Source organism: Rhinolophus sinicus, linkage group LG01, assembly GCF_036562045.2.
Source record: "Rhinolophus sinicus isolate RSC01 linkage group LG01, ASM3656204v1, whole genome shotgun sequence".
Lineage (NCBI taxonomy): Eukaryota > Metazoa > Chordata > Mammalia > Chiroptera > Rhinolophidae > Rhinolophus > Rhinolophus sinicus.
In genome coordinates, this window is record NC_133751.1 from 134,126,640 (window position 1) to 134,145,264 (window position 18,625).

The 18,625-nt window shown below is 35.0% G+C and overlaps 1 protein-coding gene across 1 annotated transcript in view; it reads left to right on the forward strand.

The window, feature by feature from the left end:
• ARHGAP15 (Rho GTPase activating protein 15) overlaps nt 1-18,625 on the forward strand; it is a 620,551-nt gene that overhangs the window by 348,283 nt on the left and 253,643 nt on the right. Inside the window, exon 9 of the mRNA XM_019735910.2 lies at nt 9,260-9,382. Coding sequence (XP_019591469.1) covers nt 9,260-9,382 — 123 coding nt within the window. The remainder of the gene's footprint in view (nt 1-9,259; nt 9,383-18,625) is intronic.

Below are 18,625 nucleotides of genomic sequence, written 5' to 3' on the forward strand. Positions count from 1 at the left end.
GTTATTTCAGTCGCTGTTCAGGTAAAACAGATGATTTAAGACCTTCGGCTGAAAGTACTTGCCTACAGTGGGAGGCTTTTGCCATCTCTTTATGTCCTTAGAAATCTGACATATTGCCAAACAGAGGAAGGCAGTGGGTCAGGTTAGGAGTTCCCATGGGCTCAGAATCAGACAGCCCTACATTTGATGGCTGTCTCTGCCGCTTACTAACTACATGGCTTAACCTCTCTGAACCTCAGATTCCTAATCTGTAGAATGGACAGCAATAAGAGAATTTACCACATTTAATGATTATGTAGATTAAATGAGATGTAACAGTCTTAGTATAGTTCCTTGTCACATCACAAGTACTCTAAAATCATTAGTCATTATTAATAATATATGTGATGTCAAAATTATCAGATTGGCTAGTCAAAGTGAAAATTGAGACTGCTTTACAAGAAGCAAACTACACAGACACACACATACATACACGTTATTGTATGTAATTATATGTGTATATATATATATAATTACAATATGTAGATTGTACAATCTAAACAAACACTTTACTCCACCACTTCCTCTGAAATATCAATTATCTGGCCTAAGACATTTCTCAAACTATGCTTGTACTATATATTTTTTCTGACTTGGTTCAAATTTTATGTTTGAAAATTAGGGATACATTTTAGCATATTCTTGATTACACATAGGGCCAGGAGTTTAGAAATTAAAGAAAAAGCTTCAAAGCTATCATATATTACTCCCTTCCATACCCACTTAAAATATGGTATCTGTACACACATTTTCACACAGGTACAAGCAAATACACACACACACACACACACACACACACACACACACAAATGTAGTGGTAGCTCTCTCTATTTATGTCTACATGGAGATGGAGAGACGATTTAAATACCACCCACCAAATTCAAACACTGCGACACATAGTATCTGACTTGGTATGTAAAATCAGCATTGAAATTGTCTGATACTCTTAAAGATGAATATGATTTTATTCTCCAACTTAACTTTTTTCTTTTTTCACTGAAATCTAGATGTTAATTTCCAAGAATCTTGCCATGTTCTTACCTCTATGGTGGAATTGCCACGCCTACAACTCTACTATTTTCTTTTCTTTTTTTGTCTTGGACTGCTACTCACATTGATCTGTAAGAGCGGCTCTTCTCATTTAATTTGGCTGTGGCCTGTTTTCTATCACCAGGAGAGAACCCATTCCTGTGTTTAATATACAATCTTTCCTCATGGAAAACATATTTCTATTACATGGTGCCCTTTGTCTGGATTGATATTCTATGTTATTTTTTTTTCTGTTTTTAGTAATTTCACTTTCAAAATAAACTACTGCCTTAGCTCAGGAACCACTTACTTTATTAGCAAATTTATCAAAATTTTGAACAGCTCTCAAGTGACAAATTCTTACTGACACTATATCAAGTCATAAGGAGCCAAGATAAAATATCTAGTCAACAGAAGATATCTTGATGATCCGAATCTTTACTCCACATCTTATGCTGTATCTGATTCTGTTTCAGGAAAAAATGTCATCATATATCTCTGTAGACAACATAGATTTTTGCTTTTTAGGTTTATTTTCTCTTTTTCTTTCTTTTTTTAAAATACGTGGTATTTTCATACCCTTTGATGTAAAGATCTTTTTCTACTCAGTCTCACAAAAAGAAAACAGACTTACAATTAAAGGAAAATTACATTTGTGATGTTACTCAATATTTGCGCTATAGTACTGAAATTGTCATAATCATCATCGTCATTGTCATCATTATAACCATTGTGGAAGTTATTCATTAACTAACGCAAAGCTATGTTAAATGCTCTAAAGAGAGTAAACACAACACCAACTCATACTGTAAAAATGCATTATCAATATAGACACACCCTAAGATATATCAGCAAAATAAAATTATTAAGCCTGTTTATGAAAAGACAATGAAGAATTTACATTATAGATGAATACATTAGAGGTAGAACACAGGGATCCATGTATTTCTTGGAAAAGCAATCATGAAATTTCCCTATGGCTGAATGACAGGAACATGACAATAAACTGCCAGCTCTTTATTGACACTGTAAATGTAAAAATGTGGTTAGATTTGACTATTTAAAGATAATTTAGTCTAAAAGTAAACATTTTTCATTGTATGAACTCTCACTTCTCTTTAAATGGGTAGGTAGCGTAAATATGAATCATTGGGTAGATCATGTCTGCATACCCTTCTGTTTCAAACTGATCATTTATTTTGTATTTCTGCAATGTCTAAGTGGGAATTAAGTGGTTAAAACAAAGCACTGCTGTTAAAATGCCCTGCATTCCCTCTTCCAATTATTTCCAGATTTAATTGTGATTTATGTTTCAAGTTAAGTCACTTAAAGTTTCAATAACTTAGTTTCTCAGGCGGTAAGTTGGGGGTTGAAATTATGACTTCTATTTACAATGAGCATGTGAAAAAAAAAAAAAAAAAGAGGTATTAAATGACCAACAGTACATTAAGCCCAAACTTACCCTTTCTGCCCACTGTGACACAGGGAGTTATGTGCAAAGTTTTGCAAGCTCTAAAACCACATGCTGGAGAGGGCAGAGCAGTATTTATTACAGCCTCATGAATTAGCACAAGTGTGTATGCCCTGGAAAGGAATCGGGCAGGCGGCTGAAAAGAAATTTAATAAACGTTCTTTCTCTTTTCAATCAATTTTGGGTATGGTGCTCTTATTTCACTAATTTAGAAAATGGTGCAACAGGGTAATTCAGAATACAAGAAGGTCGTTTGGAAAATATGAGTGGAGACAACTCAGTGCTTTGTTATGTAATCCATGTGATGGTTTGAGAAGTGTTTGGGAATCTCTGGGGATTAGGAACCTGATATAACCTTATTTCATCATTTCTTTTTGGATCTCCCTCTCCGGACACTGCAGTGTGGTAAGATGATTGCACTAAAAAACTATAGCCAACTTTACCCTAAACATCCTCCTAGACTTGAAATATGGGGAGCTCTTAGCTGCTAAGAAAACTCTCTGTCTACACCTGATGTTGACCCCTATGTAAAACCTCACCAAAAAACTGACATGTAGCCTAGAAAGTCGTTTGTGTAAGCATTTCTCTACTTTCCTTTAGCAGCATTTCTGAAACATTAGCTCTCCCAGCACTTCCAAATTAAAATAATAATAATAATAACAACAACAACATGTAACAAGGGAATACCGCGAGAACAGCAGTTTGGCAGGAAACGGGGATATTTCAACATAAGGTCCACAGCAAGAAAAATTCTGGCAAATGCACAATTCTGGATCATATTATCCAAACCGTTGGATTCTGGAAGATTTGAGGGTTTTCTTTTGTGGTTCCCATCCTTTAACACAATGGTAGTGAATGTTCGTAATCCAAATTGTGTTTCTTCCCGCTCCCATTACTGAAGTTGGAAAATAAATATACAATGGGCACCCACCACAATAAACATTCCTACCTCTGGAGGTGGACTTAACATCATGATGTCTGTGTCAGGTATAAAACTTGTGTTGAGCTAATGTCTTTTCTCATATGTAATGATATTTATTGAAGATTATCCTAAAAAGCCCAAGATTCTAACTACTCTCTGGTGTGTGCAGCTTTAACACCAATTAAATCTTTCAACCGGTGCTTAAGGATAATGCCTTCAGCCTGTGTGTATTGAGACTTAAATTGCACATTGTTATTCAAAATTCTTAGGCTTTGAAAAATATTCTAGTTGTTTGCACTTGAAAGAAAAGATCACCCATCAATTGGGGGAGGGGAAGAGGAAAGCATAAAGAAAAGTAAATTCTAGAATACCTGGAAAGTTAATCCAATTCAGGTTAATTTTTCTTTTTTGGGGAGGTGAAAACATGTAGAATTAAGAGTGATTCTCCTGCAAATCAGATTAAATGCTTTAGAATTTAAGCCTGTATCTCTTTAGTCTTTTTTCATTTTTGAATAAAAAAGTTTAAATGGGAACGAAAAAAACTGCTCATTGGCTTAACATAAATCTTTAAATTGCAGTAGGCTTTACCCTCAAAAAGTAGTTGAATCTCTGAGGAAAAAGAAAAGGCTGAATTCTATTTTTCATAAATGATGGATTATTGTACCACACTGTGTATTTTCCAGTAAAGTGTCCTTTTATTTGCACTGTGTGATTACAAGTTTCTAAAAGTATGTGTGGGGTCACTTGGGTGCTGTGGGAAAATGGCAGGAACACTATTCTGTTCAAATCAGTAGTGAAATCAGAAGCAAACTATGTCCTGATTATCATAGGCATGTGTTTAAATTTTGCTTTCCTTAATTGGTTATGTTGTATTTACTTAAAACGAACCATTTGGCAAGTTTTTCTCCCTTGACAACAGAAAAGTGTAAACTGTTTTATAAGTTTGGCTGTTAAAATCAGATGAAACCACCATATTCAAATACTTTTAGTGCTGTTCTCAGGGACCAAGCGACGGGCTTCGCTTTATACCCATGCGCTTTTTCCATTTTTATTTTGTATTTCTAGTGCTTCCAAGTTATTTGGTTAATAAAAAGTGTGCCATATTTTATAGTCATCTATTGATTTTAACTTCTGCATCACTCATCTTAGAACAAAATGAGCACAATGAATGATGGCAGAAACCTTGTAATTTGACTTGTCATCTGAGGACGATGATTTTATGGCATTAGGAAATGTAAGTTGACGCTCTAGTCTGTCTTCAAGAAAGTCGTCGTTAGAGGCAACTTTGGAGAGTTTGGCTATGATAAAAACTGTGTAATGTTATCCAAGTCTCTGCTAGTTTCTCAGTGTGTATGAGAAGGAAACAAGATAAAGCATTTAAAAATATATTTTCATTTTCTTTGAAAAACCAATACACCTTACACACATTTCTCATATGTGGAGCCAGATGGTGGTATTGAAAACAATATACTATACATATATATCTCTCTAATTAAGAATACTATAATCACAGTCCCTAAGGGGTTCCAAAAAGACATAACTCACTATATAATTATTTTCCTAATCTCGCATTTATACTGTGTGTATGTGTTTTAATTTGCAAAGTACTTCCTAATGACATCATTTTTACTACTTCCAAAATGACAGAAAAAAAAATACCTTCTTTGGCCTTATATTTCTTGGCATTCTGTCATGGAAAAATGAAAAGATTTTGAGGTGAGACAGAAATAGAAAATAATACCTTTGGTAACCTGTGAAAATGTAGATTGATTATTCCACATCATTTCAAAGGCAGACTTGAGACCAAAATTACTCTGAGACAATTTTTTTCTAAAAGATGTAAGTGTTCCTCCATCCTCCAGTACTAGAAATCAGACCCATGGGGCTTTAATACAGTTATCAGTTGAAGCAGATCAGATACAACTGGTGGTTATGGCAATGACTGGATCCACATGGAAACTGATAGTATATCATGCAAGTACAGTGTACTTAGATTCTCAGAATGACTCTTCCAGTCATACGATTTTGAATCAGTTAATGCCTGATATTCATGGTCCTGAAAAACCAATTGTTCCTAATGGAACTTGCTGTATCTCCAAAATGATGTGAGGTCAATTCCTCCTCTAAGATCCCTTAGTCTCTTGTAGTTTATACTCTTAATCCAATCCTGCTGTATTATAATTACACAAGACATATGCAGTTTTACCCATGACAGTTAAATCTAGCACTGCCATGTATGTAGTAGTTGGTCAGCGTATATCTATTTTTTTTATAATCTAACAGCACTATCCAAAAATATAATGTGAGTCACATGTATAGTTTAAGATCTTCTAGTAGCCACATTTTAAGAAATAACAAGAAATAAGTTTTAATCACATATTATATTTCGTAATATATTTTATTTAACAACAACAAGAAAAATACCTAAAACATTATTATTTCAACCTATGGCACAAGCTGCCTTTCAAGTGCTCAATAGCCTGGAGTGGCTTCTGTATTGGATACCACGGATTAAAACAGTGATTCTCAAACCATCTGAAGTTCAGGTACATATAGAAAATGATAGTATTTGAGGAGCCCACTGGAGTGAACAGATAAAACTATTCATAACCAACAGCAACTGCCCCAGGGGCTCAGACTGCTGTGGTCCTGCTCAGTTACCCTGAGTACTGAGGGTATTGTGGAGAGGAAGAAACTTTCCTCTAACCCCAAGGTTCTTTTGACTGGTCTAATAATCAAATAGACATGAGACATGTTAGCAAATGGAAATGACCGAATTTAATTATATACGTATGTATGGGAACCCCACATGCATGAGAGAGTCAGAAGCCCCACATACATTAGAGCTTCAGAGACAGAGAGGGAACATGGGTACACAAGACATTCTGAGCTAAGGATGAGGTGATGCACCTTGGGGTTTCAGAAGGTCATTGCTGGGAGAGCACATGTTCAGAAATGAGTAGTTTTCCCTGCCATGTAGGCAGGTCAAACATCATTGATCGTGGTAATTCTTATCGTCGGCCAGGCTCCTAATTTCAACTCTTCTTGATATTTAAGGGAGGAGCAGAAGTCTCTTTTGAACACACAGGGTTTAGGTTGCCTTTAGCTCAAAATAATCCACATGCTCATGAGGCACATCTTGGGGTGGCTCATTCTGAACCCCTATAGCATCCATAACTGTCACCCTGTATAACCCGTCTGTCAGGCACAATAGTTGGGAAGCTCTCATCTACAGAAGTGATTCCCAACCTTTTCAAGATCTATTGACCCACCTTACATGACAGTGGTTGTACTTTTATAACCAATTCATTTAAAAACTAGATAGCAAATAGATGATAGGTCAGATATGTATATCTGTGTGTGTGTGTGTGTGTGTGTGTGTGTGTGTGTGTATGATGTAGCATATACATGATATATATTTATGGAGAGATAGATTATTTAAATAATTTTACTTATATAGTTTTTTACTTTCAGTTCCTTTACATTTTCTCAGTGTGTGAGTAGACTTTCCACCACCAATAAATGAGAACTTAAGCAGGTCCTGTAACTTTTCCCTTCAGTTCAAGACAGTGATTCTCAACAGGGAACAGTTTGTCCCCTCTCTCCCCCCAGGAGATATATTGCAATGTCCGGAGACATTTTTCATGGTCACAACTAAAGAGGAGGTGCAACTTTCATGTTATGGGTAGAGGCTAGAGAGGCTCCTCAATATCCTGCTCCTCCTGCACAGGACATCCTATGCACACATACGTATATACGTGCATACTTAAAATAACTGTCTGCCCTCAAATGCCAATAGTGCCAAGGTTGACAACTCTGCTCTGAGGTAATATAAAATATTATGGTCCTTTTAAGTGGCATATATTGTCTTAATTCATTATTTAATAGAGTATAATCCCATGTGATAACCAAAACTTTGAAACTAATTTAAAATTAAAATTCCACCCTTCACCTAGGTAGGAGGAAGGCAGGATGTTTTCTTCTTTCTTTTCTTAGTCTTACACTTCCACCCAATTCCCCGTCTTGCTAACACAAGTTTTCAACATCTTTGTGGTCAAAGCCAGGAGAAAGAAGATGCAAAAATGTCCTTATTTGACCAGTTGTCAGAAGGCTTCTCACACTCTGAGCCAGGCAGACTTTTTAAAGCAGTTTCCCTTAGGCATTTTTGAGGGTTCCTTGGAGACCCCACTAGGAACATTTGACTTCAAAACTTCTTATTTCAGACAATTTCTTTTTTTCCAGCTGCAGCTCTTTCCTAAGTCTCTCTTTCTCTTTTTGCTCCTGAGTTCCTCAGGAGGGCACAGGATGGCTCAAGTCTAGCTTCCCTACAACTAGGACTTAGCAAAAATTTTTGCACCCAACAGCTACTTAAAAAATTTAGTTGATTGAAATATTTCCACTTTAAATGTGTAACTGAGCTCCTGATATTTTATTTCCCTTCCCCTTCCATTATTTCACCAATACTCCAATAAATTAGAATACCAGTGAAAATTCTGTGAAGCTGGCCTTATATCTGGACTTGACGTTGGACAAGTTACTTCACCTCTTTGCTTCAGGTTCTTCATTTCTAAAATAGGTAGAATTATGTTATGTACCTCAAAAAGTCACGGTGAGAATTATTTCAACAAATATTGATTGAATTTCTGTATGCTAAACAATATGTGAGATATTATATTAGGGCCACGTTAGTATAAAACATTTACAAAAGTAGATAAAAATCCCTACCCACATGTAGTTTACATTGCAGTAGAATGAAGTTAAATCATGGTAGATATTTAGGAGAGTGCCAAGCACATACTAAGATTTCAGTGCATTTTAGATATATCATTATTAACCCTATTGAATTATTGGCTTATTCTAAGATATAATTTGAGAGGAAAAGAGGTTCTGTGTACCTTGCAAAGTACCCCCAAATCCTCACGTTATCTTAATAATTGTGATAAGACAATGGAGGGCCCAGTTAAGATTTGTATCTTCCAGAGAAAATACATTCCTATCAGTCATTCATAATAAGATACCTTGAATGTATTTTGACTCTATGCTAATGAAGGTCCAGACCTTAAGTGTTATGTTCATTATTGAATTCATAGCCTTTAGCATGAAGTCTGATTATCAGTGGACATTTAGCAAATATTTGTTCAGGAATGAATTTGACACATACCTAGTTTTGAAGATAAAAGAGAGGGTAGGAAGCTGAGGATAGGGGAATGATGAACACAGAAAAAGTCTGAGACAAATTTGTGTTTCAGAATGTCCCCTAGAACTGGTGGTAATTTCACATCAATAAGAAGAAGAAGAATTATTTGCTTCCAAAAAAAATCACTTTGGGTTAAGATCAAAAATAAGATTGACAAAATGATTTGGGCAAGCAGGCCCTTTGAAAATGCCTGAATTACCTACAGGCAGTATATAGTCATAATCAATTGAAATGAACAATTCTAAAGTGTTTTTCCTCTTAGTTTATGAGTTTTTCTTTGACCATAATTTTGTGCATCGATACAGATAGGTGCACCTGCCCAGAGAAAGGTTGCTATGTTAAATATGAGGGAATAAAAGTGAAAGTAAATTGTGACTATATGGAGCTAACCACGTTCTCATTGCACATTCACGTTGCAGCAGAGCTAATGTTTTCATATGGGCAAATTTTTACTCACATGCCCTGTCTAAGCAGAAGGGCCTACACTATTAATTCAGGTTGTAGTTCCATAACAACTGTTTTCTATTCATATTAGCATAAAGTAATAATCATAAAGGAGAAATTTACTGAAAGCCTCTGACTTTCTTTTTTTAATCTCCAGTGTTCAGACTGCATCATAGTGCTTCCGATACAAGCGACAAAAACCGGGTTAAAAGCAGACTAAAGAAGTTTATTACCCGAAGACCTTCCCTGAAAACTCTGCAAGAAAAAGGACTTATTAAAGGTACAGGACATTTTATGTTTTTACTGTAACTGTTATAAATGAATGTGCTTCTGTGTCTGTAGCTATTCAACTCTAAATGAATATTAGAATATTTTATTCTTTTTAGGCTGCTTATTAAGTGTTCTTCATTAGAGAGAAAAAAATAGTTCTCCAGAAAACTACTACTGAGGAAATAAAGGTTGCATCAGAGGATTATTACAAAAAATATCTGTTTTTTCCCTGAGAGTATCAGGGCTCTGTACCAGGAGCAGAGAAGAGATATCCTGGTGGCCCATCAGAATGCCCTCATATCTCCATGTGTCTGGACAATTCGGCTTTTACCTATTGTCCCTGCATACTCTCAGAAATGTCCTGGTTTGGTTAGTAAGTTGTTGGATCACCCTAGTCATGAAGTAAGTGCTAGAAAGAAGTGCCAGGAAGAAACTCGTAGACAAACTAGTATCATGAAAACTTAGGGGTTTAAGAGCAGGAGGACTGAGAGCTGAATTTAATCTGAAATAAAGAGGTACCTTTGCAAATATATCTAAAGTAAATAATAAAATATTCTAGAGCAACCTAGCCACCAGAATAGAAAAATACAGACTCTGGCATTAGACTAATTGGAATTTGGACCTTGGTTCTACCACTCACTCATAATGACATTGGATGAGTTATGATCTCTCTGAGCCTCAGATAATGCATCTGTTAAATGGGAATACTTATACCCCCCACTGAGAGGCTGCTGAGAGAAATACATGAGATAATTCATGTAAAGCATTGAACAGGGTTTCTGGAACATAAATATTCAATAAATGTCCACTGTTATTAATATTATTATTTATACTTTTGTTGTTACTGTTAATCTGCCAGATATATGAAAGGATGGATGGATAGCTGGAACCAGTGATACAGTAGATTCTGTAACTGAAAATCTCCTTATAGATCACACAGGCAAAATATATTCTTTTCCTAACCAAGAAAACATGCATCAAATCCATATTCTCCCTGTTTTTCTAATTTTCTAACTGATGAGTATATTTTCAGAATTAAATATAAGAAAAACTTTGAAAATGGGCTAAAATACATTTCTAAAGTAAACTCTGAGAACAAAGTTGGAATACTGATTCTTACAGAAATCAAAAGGTAAGGTAATAATATATGATCATTTCTCAGGAACAGGGCAAAGCTGATTTTAATATTTTCAGTAATACTTAATATGTGAATTATTTAAATAATTTACAACGACTATTTGACCCTATCAACTTCAGTCCATTTTGAAACAGGTGAACATACAAAAATCATCCGGCATTTTGAACCAATTGTGAAAGATGAAATTTTATGAAGCATGAGCATACGTATCATTAAATAGAGTGGAAAATTCTGACAATGTAAGCATTTGGGGGTAGAACTAGCACCTACTCCAAATAGAGCTTATCTCAGATTTTACTCTCAGAAAACATTCTTTTCAGTGCCACAGATAGTATTTGAACCTCTATCGATTCAATTACATATAATAACATAGTAATACGTTCAACTCTATCTTAGAATTCATCCCACAGATTATCACTTGCTTAGATAGGATCCAGTCACAGGTCACCTGCCATCTTGAAAAAAATATATAAAGCCAGATTAATAGCTCAAACAGTCCCAATCTGTGATAAAGCCCAAATTTTTCATGATGCTGGCAAAATGAAAAGGTTTTTAATTCAGTGGCAGGATCTGCCCCCAATCAAAATGCTACAGAATTAATAACTAGAGGGCTCTAGAGTTGGTCTCAGAAAGCAGCAGAGGAACTGGATGCCTAATGTAGTGTTCACATTGCTATAACGGAACTACTGCACACACTCCTCTGTATACATTTCCTATCTTAGAGCACCATCAAATTGTCACCATAGCTGACCATGAGTCAGTATTCATTGGTAGGACTATGGAGAATCTATGTGAAATTCTGATTTGATAAGCTGCCATTGTTGTCTTCGGTGGAATTTTCTCCCAAATACAGATCAAGTTATGCAAATATAGTTGCTTCTTGGGCTTGTTTCAGTTTTAACTGTGAATTTTTAAGGCTTTTACTGATCTGTTTTATGAGTAAAACACATTAAACCAACTTTTTAAAAATACAGGCCTAGTAAAATTTAGTACTTTAAGTCTATTTTCTTGGCATATCTGAGGCAAAGACTTAGAAAAAGTAATGAAATCAGGGTTTTTTGATAGGCTACACAAAAATTGTATAAAGTAAATTAATGATTAATGGTTACATGGTCAATTTCTCCAAGTAAAATGACTTAACTCTTTCAAGGAAAATTATTTAGAAAGAGGGATAATGGCCTTTTAAATTGTTCTGCGGTGCATTTGCCTAAAGACTATGTATCAAATTCTTAAACTGCCTAATCATTCAGATCTGGAATAAGAGCCTCCATTACCAAGGTTCAGCAAAGGTGTGCATGGTAGTTTGGTTCCTACAAGTGTGCTTCCTGATACCTGGGAGGGGCTTTGCAGGGCTACAGCCACTTCTCCGTGTTTAGTCTTTCCTGTAATATTACCAACACATTGAGAGGTCTGAGCTTTGCATTCAGCCAGCCTTTATTGTGCATTCATTGTGGGGCAAGAGGGCTGTGCTTTGTTTTATTGACTTTATTATGCCCAACCCAGCAATATCCACAAAGTACTTCATGTGAAAAGAGAATTGTCCCGATATCACACAGGCTAAACTCAGTAACAAATCCTTTCTTTAAAACTGTTTTTTGGGCTCATGGAGATCTGGCCAATATGTGAGTTCATTGGCTCAAATCTAGACCTGGAAACATTCACTTGATGGGGCTGCATTTTAGAATTTCTTTAATATGACCAATGAGAAGGGTACATTCTGATGACAGAAAAGAGTCAGCAGATAATTCTGAATGATCACCCAATAGGAATCATAATACCTCAGGTTAGTATAGCAATCATTGCAGGCGTAGTTTCTGAAAAGACTTCAATTTCTCCAACTACTTCCACATTTGCCAAGGAGGGACTGGCTAGTGCTTTTTAAATATATGAGTTAACCGCATTGAGCATCTGGTTGGAACCAAAACTCTAATCAGTTTAATATGTAAATTACAGGTGAGAAGGTACATTTTAGGGTGGTAGGTGTGTTTGTACATATTCTCTACTTGTTTTTGGAACTGAAGCAATACCTCTTTAGCATCAGCCAAACTACTTTATGTAATCTTTCAAATAACAGCACTGACATTCAAGAACAGAAAACACTTAGCAATGCAAGTTTTAGAAAAGATAACAATTGTTTGTTTGTTTGTTTGTTTGTTTGTTTTGGGGAGCAACTAGTATTTCCTTATATTAAATGATAGTCTTAGAAAGGGTTCTATGTTTAGAAAGTAGTTTCTTTCATCTTAATATGGACGAAACTATACTGGATGCTATTAGTAGAAATTGATAACAATGCTGGATTACTTCTATCAGTATATGATAAAAAAAAAAAAAATCCCACCTGTTTAAAGGTTAAATAGAATGCCTGCAGAAGTTATGATGAAAAATAGTGCTTTCCTGCCTCATCCCAGTTTTTCTCCTTATGGGGCACCATTTGGAAGTATTTCTACAGGGGGTGCCAAAAAAAGTATACACATTTTAATAAAGGAATAAACTGTGCTAAAATTGTAATATTCAATATATACCGATAACAAAAGATGAATACAAGTCACATTTGACTTCTGCAATTACAAGAGGGGCTTAAAGTAGTTATCGTCAGTGTAATATCAATACATTTTTTTTTCCTTTCTTAAAATGTGTATACATTTTTTTGGCACCCACTGTATTTGTAGTTCTTCTGGTGGTTGCCTCCGTATCATATGTTATTGTTATATGAGGTATAGGTTAGTTTGTTTTTATCAATATTTTCCTTATTTTTAATATTATAGTGTCTTGATTTATCAAGCTTAGATATTACCTTAGATTTCTTTTACAATAGGCATAAATTCAACTCAATTACACCAGACCTCATCTACCTGGACCTTTTCCTCTCCAAATACTCACAGTCAAATGTAGCTGGTCTGGCTGTTTCCATTGGCTTTCTCTGAAACATCCAATATAATTAAAACTCTATTTATTGTTCTATTAACCACAGAAGATTGAGACTTACCACCTCCATTGACATGAGAAATATAGTGCCCTCCTCCCCTCTCATCTTCTCTGCCATTGCTAGTGTAATCTTTACTTCTGCATCAGGAAATTTTATATTATTTCACTGGTTTCTATAATTATAACTTATTTATAGTTGATTCTAAAAGTTAAAAACCACAAATCAGCTTTCATAAGATTATGATTATTTAAGGTTGTTTACTACAATTTCATGTATTAGACTTCTTTCTCTGTTCTTAAAATATGACTTCTGTGACCCTCAAGGAGTAATGCCCCTTCATCATGGTAAAAAAAGATTCTCCTTTCTTTTCCATTTGAAGGTCATATTAGTATGTTTATGCTGTTTCACAACCACAATCGAGTCCTCTATCCCACCCCCCATATTTTGCATCTAAATGTGAAAAAAAAATTACTCATCAGCATACACTTTATATTGATCTTGTAAATAGTATGCAATCTTTGGCCAAAGAATATGCCAGATTGGCTTAAAATATCCATGGGTCAAGTGCTATGCCTTATGGGTTACATAAATGATATTCTTATTTTTAAAGTCTATGATCCATCATCTGCTTATAATCATGCTAACTTTCAGCTGGATATATTATTTGATTGTGAATTTCTCATACAGATTTTTTTCCCCCCGGTTTCAATTTTTTTCTTGCTTTCTGGGCTTTTATGTCATTAAGGATTTAATTATCTCAAACAGTCTGTGTATTCTAGTCTGCAACTCCTTGCTTTTTTTCCCCAGAGTATTTTCTAAAGTTCTTCCATCATCTTACACCAATTTGGATTAGTTGCTTTCCAGGCTTGACCCTTATGACCCTGTGATTTCCTTTCACTGATTTTTTTAGTTGTATTCACTGCCTTCTAAATCCCATGACTTGTCTTTATTGCTTTAATTCCTTTTATTATTATGTAACAGTTCAGTAACTCATTTAGAAAACATGAGACCTTGACTGTCTAAAAATATCTTCAGTATGTCCTCACAATTGATCAATAGTTTAGTTGGGCATAAAATGCCATTGCCTCTAGAATACAGAGTTGCAGTTTCCATCCTTACTCTTATTAACTTGATTTTTTTTTTCTCTTAGTATCATTGGGATTTTTTTTTTATCTCTGTTTTGCATCTCATAATCAAGATAATGTATATTGTTGGCAGAATTTTTAAGATGTATTCTGCTTGGCACTCAACTTGAAGAATTGTGATTCTCTTCAGCTCTGCAATGTTTTCTCTTTATCATTATGTTAATAAGTTGCTCCCATCAGTTTTCTCTGTTTCTTCTTTTGGGATCTTTTTGATATGAGCATTAGATCATCAGATATGACTTTTCTCATATTTCAAAGAATTCTCAATTTTATCCCTTTGTTTTTACATTTATTTATTTTAACTTTACAAATTACATTTCCAATTTTTTAGACGCCTTTCTTATGCTCTGTTTGTTTTGGCATATTTCACTCTTTCACATGCCACAAGGGCAAAAACTTTGTTGACCATTCTACTTCCATACCTAATAGTGAGGATGTCACTTAGCATTCAATACATATGAATTAAATGAATAAGTAAGAAAATAGAAAATGGGTTATATCTTTTCTAACTTATTTAAGAATATAAATTAAAATTATCTTCAATTCTTTGAATCATTTTCATCTAAGTTGCTTTCTTCCATGTATTTGTCTACTTCTTTCTATAACATTAGTGATTTGCCTCAAATGTCTGATGAGCAATGGCTGTCCATTCTTATTACAGAAGGAGGCTTCACAAAGACTAGCTAAAGCTCTTCATACGTGGGTAGAGCTTGTCAAAGATAGGGTCCTACTGTGTGGTGACCTGTAAGGAGTCACACCTGCCTTAAACAACGAATATTTCTAAAAGATACAGAAAACCTTATATATGCTTCATAAATTGAATTAATTTTTATAGATTTTTATGATGACAGAAAAATTTCAACTTCACTTTACAATTAAGAAAATTGAGTTTTTTTAAAAGCAGCTTTAGAATTTGACTAGGCTTTAGGTTTAAAGCTGGATTTTGCCACTTACCAGCTATATAACTTAATATTTGGTTATTTACTTTTTCATTTATGAAATTACATTAGAAAATTTAAATGAAATGCTAAATGCAAAGAACCTTGCACGGAGCCCGGCTTATTTTAACCATTTAGCAACTTCCTTTCTTCCTTCCTTCCTATGTTCCTTCCTTCTCTTTTTCCATCTTTCCTCCCTTCTGTTTATCTCTCTACCTCTTCCTTTCTTTCTCTCTTCTTTCTTTTCTCACATAAGTATGTGGAGCACATTATGACCAGAGTAGTGCAGGATACCATTCTCCAAAGTGTTCCTTTAAAATTTCAGAAATTAATCCAGGCAAGTATAAGGGAAAGGCAGCAGGAACTCACTTACTTCAAGGAAAGTACATAGATAATTTGCAGTTGGCTCTTATTTATCTTTTTGGTAGTTTTTATCATAGTACTCTTTACACATAAGTGGGCATGAGCTCATTATATTTCCTAGCTACACCCATTTACATAGTGTCATCTAATTGCTGGAACATTTAAGTAATTACCCACACAGACACAACTAATTGTTTAAGGTTTCCATCATATGAGAAAATAATGTCTTTGAAATTATAGTACTTTTGTAAAATATGTCAATTACATTCAGAGAAGTAAAGAAAGATTTGCCATTCAAATTGCAAATCAGTTATCAGCCCTAAGCTTTCAACAGCCATGTTTATGAATAGCAAAGTCATTGAGTTAAGAGGAAAGTATTTTTAAAATAATTTGTAAGAACTGATGTGTGACAGAGTAACCTACCCATCACATTATTAATTTAAGCAAAACATATATGAGCAACACTGCAATATACCTTTGAGTAGAGATATGTTTCAACTTTGCCACTTGATCAGTGTTAATCTGAGAACAATTGCTTTTGAATTTATGTACCGGGGCATGGGTCTATCATTGCTTGGGCCTCAAATACTCTCACAACTTCCACAATATGCACTAATGTGCTTAAAAATATCTTGTAAATCTTCTTTTCTTTAAACTTTTTTATGGTTCATAATTGAACTGTGATCCTTACGAGTGAGCTATGTCATGATTTAATATTAGCCAAAATTAACAGCCAACCTTAAGCTTCTTTATCTTGGCCTATAAGCTTCCCAGTTCCTTTTCCATTTATAGTTCCCAGGCAGTTTCTGTTATTTAAAGGCTCTTGGGAGCAAATGTGTTGGTAATAGAGTACTGCATAGCTAGCTTTTGTTCAATAATAAAATACAGGTCACCATGAAAGATGGCAAATGTTGAGGAAAAAAATGCACCTGGGTAGCAGGTTAAGCCCATGTCTTTTAAAAGCTTGCTATCCAGGGAGGAAATGATCCAGGTCTTATGAGATATTAAAAGCAGAATAGCTTTAGAGCAACAAGAGAAAAATGAGGTCCAGAAATGGGAGTGAATTAAGTAAGGAGAAAAAAAGAATAAGCCAGAAGAATATAATAAACTGGTTTCTCTTTGGTTCAAGAACTTACTTGCATCTGAAGAGAGAACTTTTTTACACAAGCATTAGTTAGAATATAATATTTGAAAGGGTAACTTATAAATACTTGATTTTTAGTATCTACAGAATGGTTTTACCAATAATTTCCTGGTATAACCTATTACTTTCAGTGTATTTGCAAATAACAATAATAATAATAATAATACCGTTTCCTTCCTTTAAATTACATTTCTTTCCCTTTGAGTAAAGTCCTCGAGATATTTCTTTTTATTTTACTAAAATAAAATGCCAGATAATATCCGGCTTTCACCCTAAAATTTATTGGATGACTGGTAATACCTGTCCTAAATGCTGGGAATAAGACCTCATTGATTCGAAACCAGCATATTGACATTTTGTTTTTAGCCAATGACCTCTAAAACCCATGTTAAATTTTGCTCTGGAAATAGATGCTGGTTTTGTTGATTTCCTGGAGTATCTATCCTTAAAAGATGGCCGAGTTTTTGGTATACCCTGTACAGTTAGGCTAATCCCAGTGCCAGTTTGAAGTATTGTCTCTAAGCTTTCCAGTATGAGGACGGACACGCTTCTATAAAATAAGAAGAAAGAGAGCACGAACACCAGTAAGGAAACAATAATAGGTAGAGACAGGTTTGTTTCATAATATGAATCTATACCATGTTTTAAGTGTACCCTGTGCTCAAACTCAAATTGTGTGTGGGTGTAGATTGTAGAAAAGATACACAACCTCCCTTTTATCCCTGAGATTGCACCAGCAGAAGTTTATATGCTGTCTGAGGCATATCCTCAACTAGTTGCAGATGACCAAATGTTAGGCTAATGTGATATTTCCTTCTTGTGTCAGGAGGCTGCTGCCCTCTGGAGAGGTGGTCTATGACCACCAATAGAGGATTGAAACAATCCTCTATTCACATCCTAAATCTTTCCTCCATGAAACCACCTAAAGAGAAGAAAAAATGTAGGGCCCTCATCAGTGTTCACAAGAATTCCCCCCCACTTTTTTTTAAAGGTTAGCATTTATTATTGATACCCTGCTGTTCTCCAGCAGGTGTTCTCCTACCACATAGTTCCCTTATGACTCCTAAACCTAGCTTCACATGCAGCCGAAGGTTCGTCAGCTTCGTTCTTATTATAATAGCTTTGCAGGGCATCTGTAGACCCTGTGAACTGTACCCAAAGCCAGTGCTCGCTATTCATTTTCTCCTTTGCAGTTTTTATAATTCTGCTTACACAAAGTACTAGCTGGGGATTTCATTCTGTGGTAAGGTAGATAATGGAGGGGGAGGAAAACAGCATTTCATCCTGACCTGGAGATTGATAATTTGAACAAATGTATGAATAAATGTTTCACGTGTGAGCATTTGTTGAATTGTGTTGAATTTTTTGTGTTGAGTGAGATGTGTTGAATTTTCCGTAGTTCCTGAGAAAAGAGGTCCCACTCCTTTCTCACTCATGATATGACTGGGATTTGAGAGTTCCTATTCTGTGTACATTGAATGTGTCTCTAAAGACAGTGCATATCAGAGCTCTCATAAACACTATCTCCACATCAAGGTCCACAGTCAGCAGATGTATGGACTGCTACAAGCATAGGAAATAGTAATATCGACAATTAAT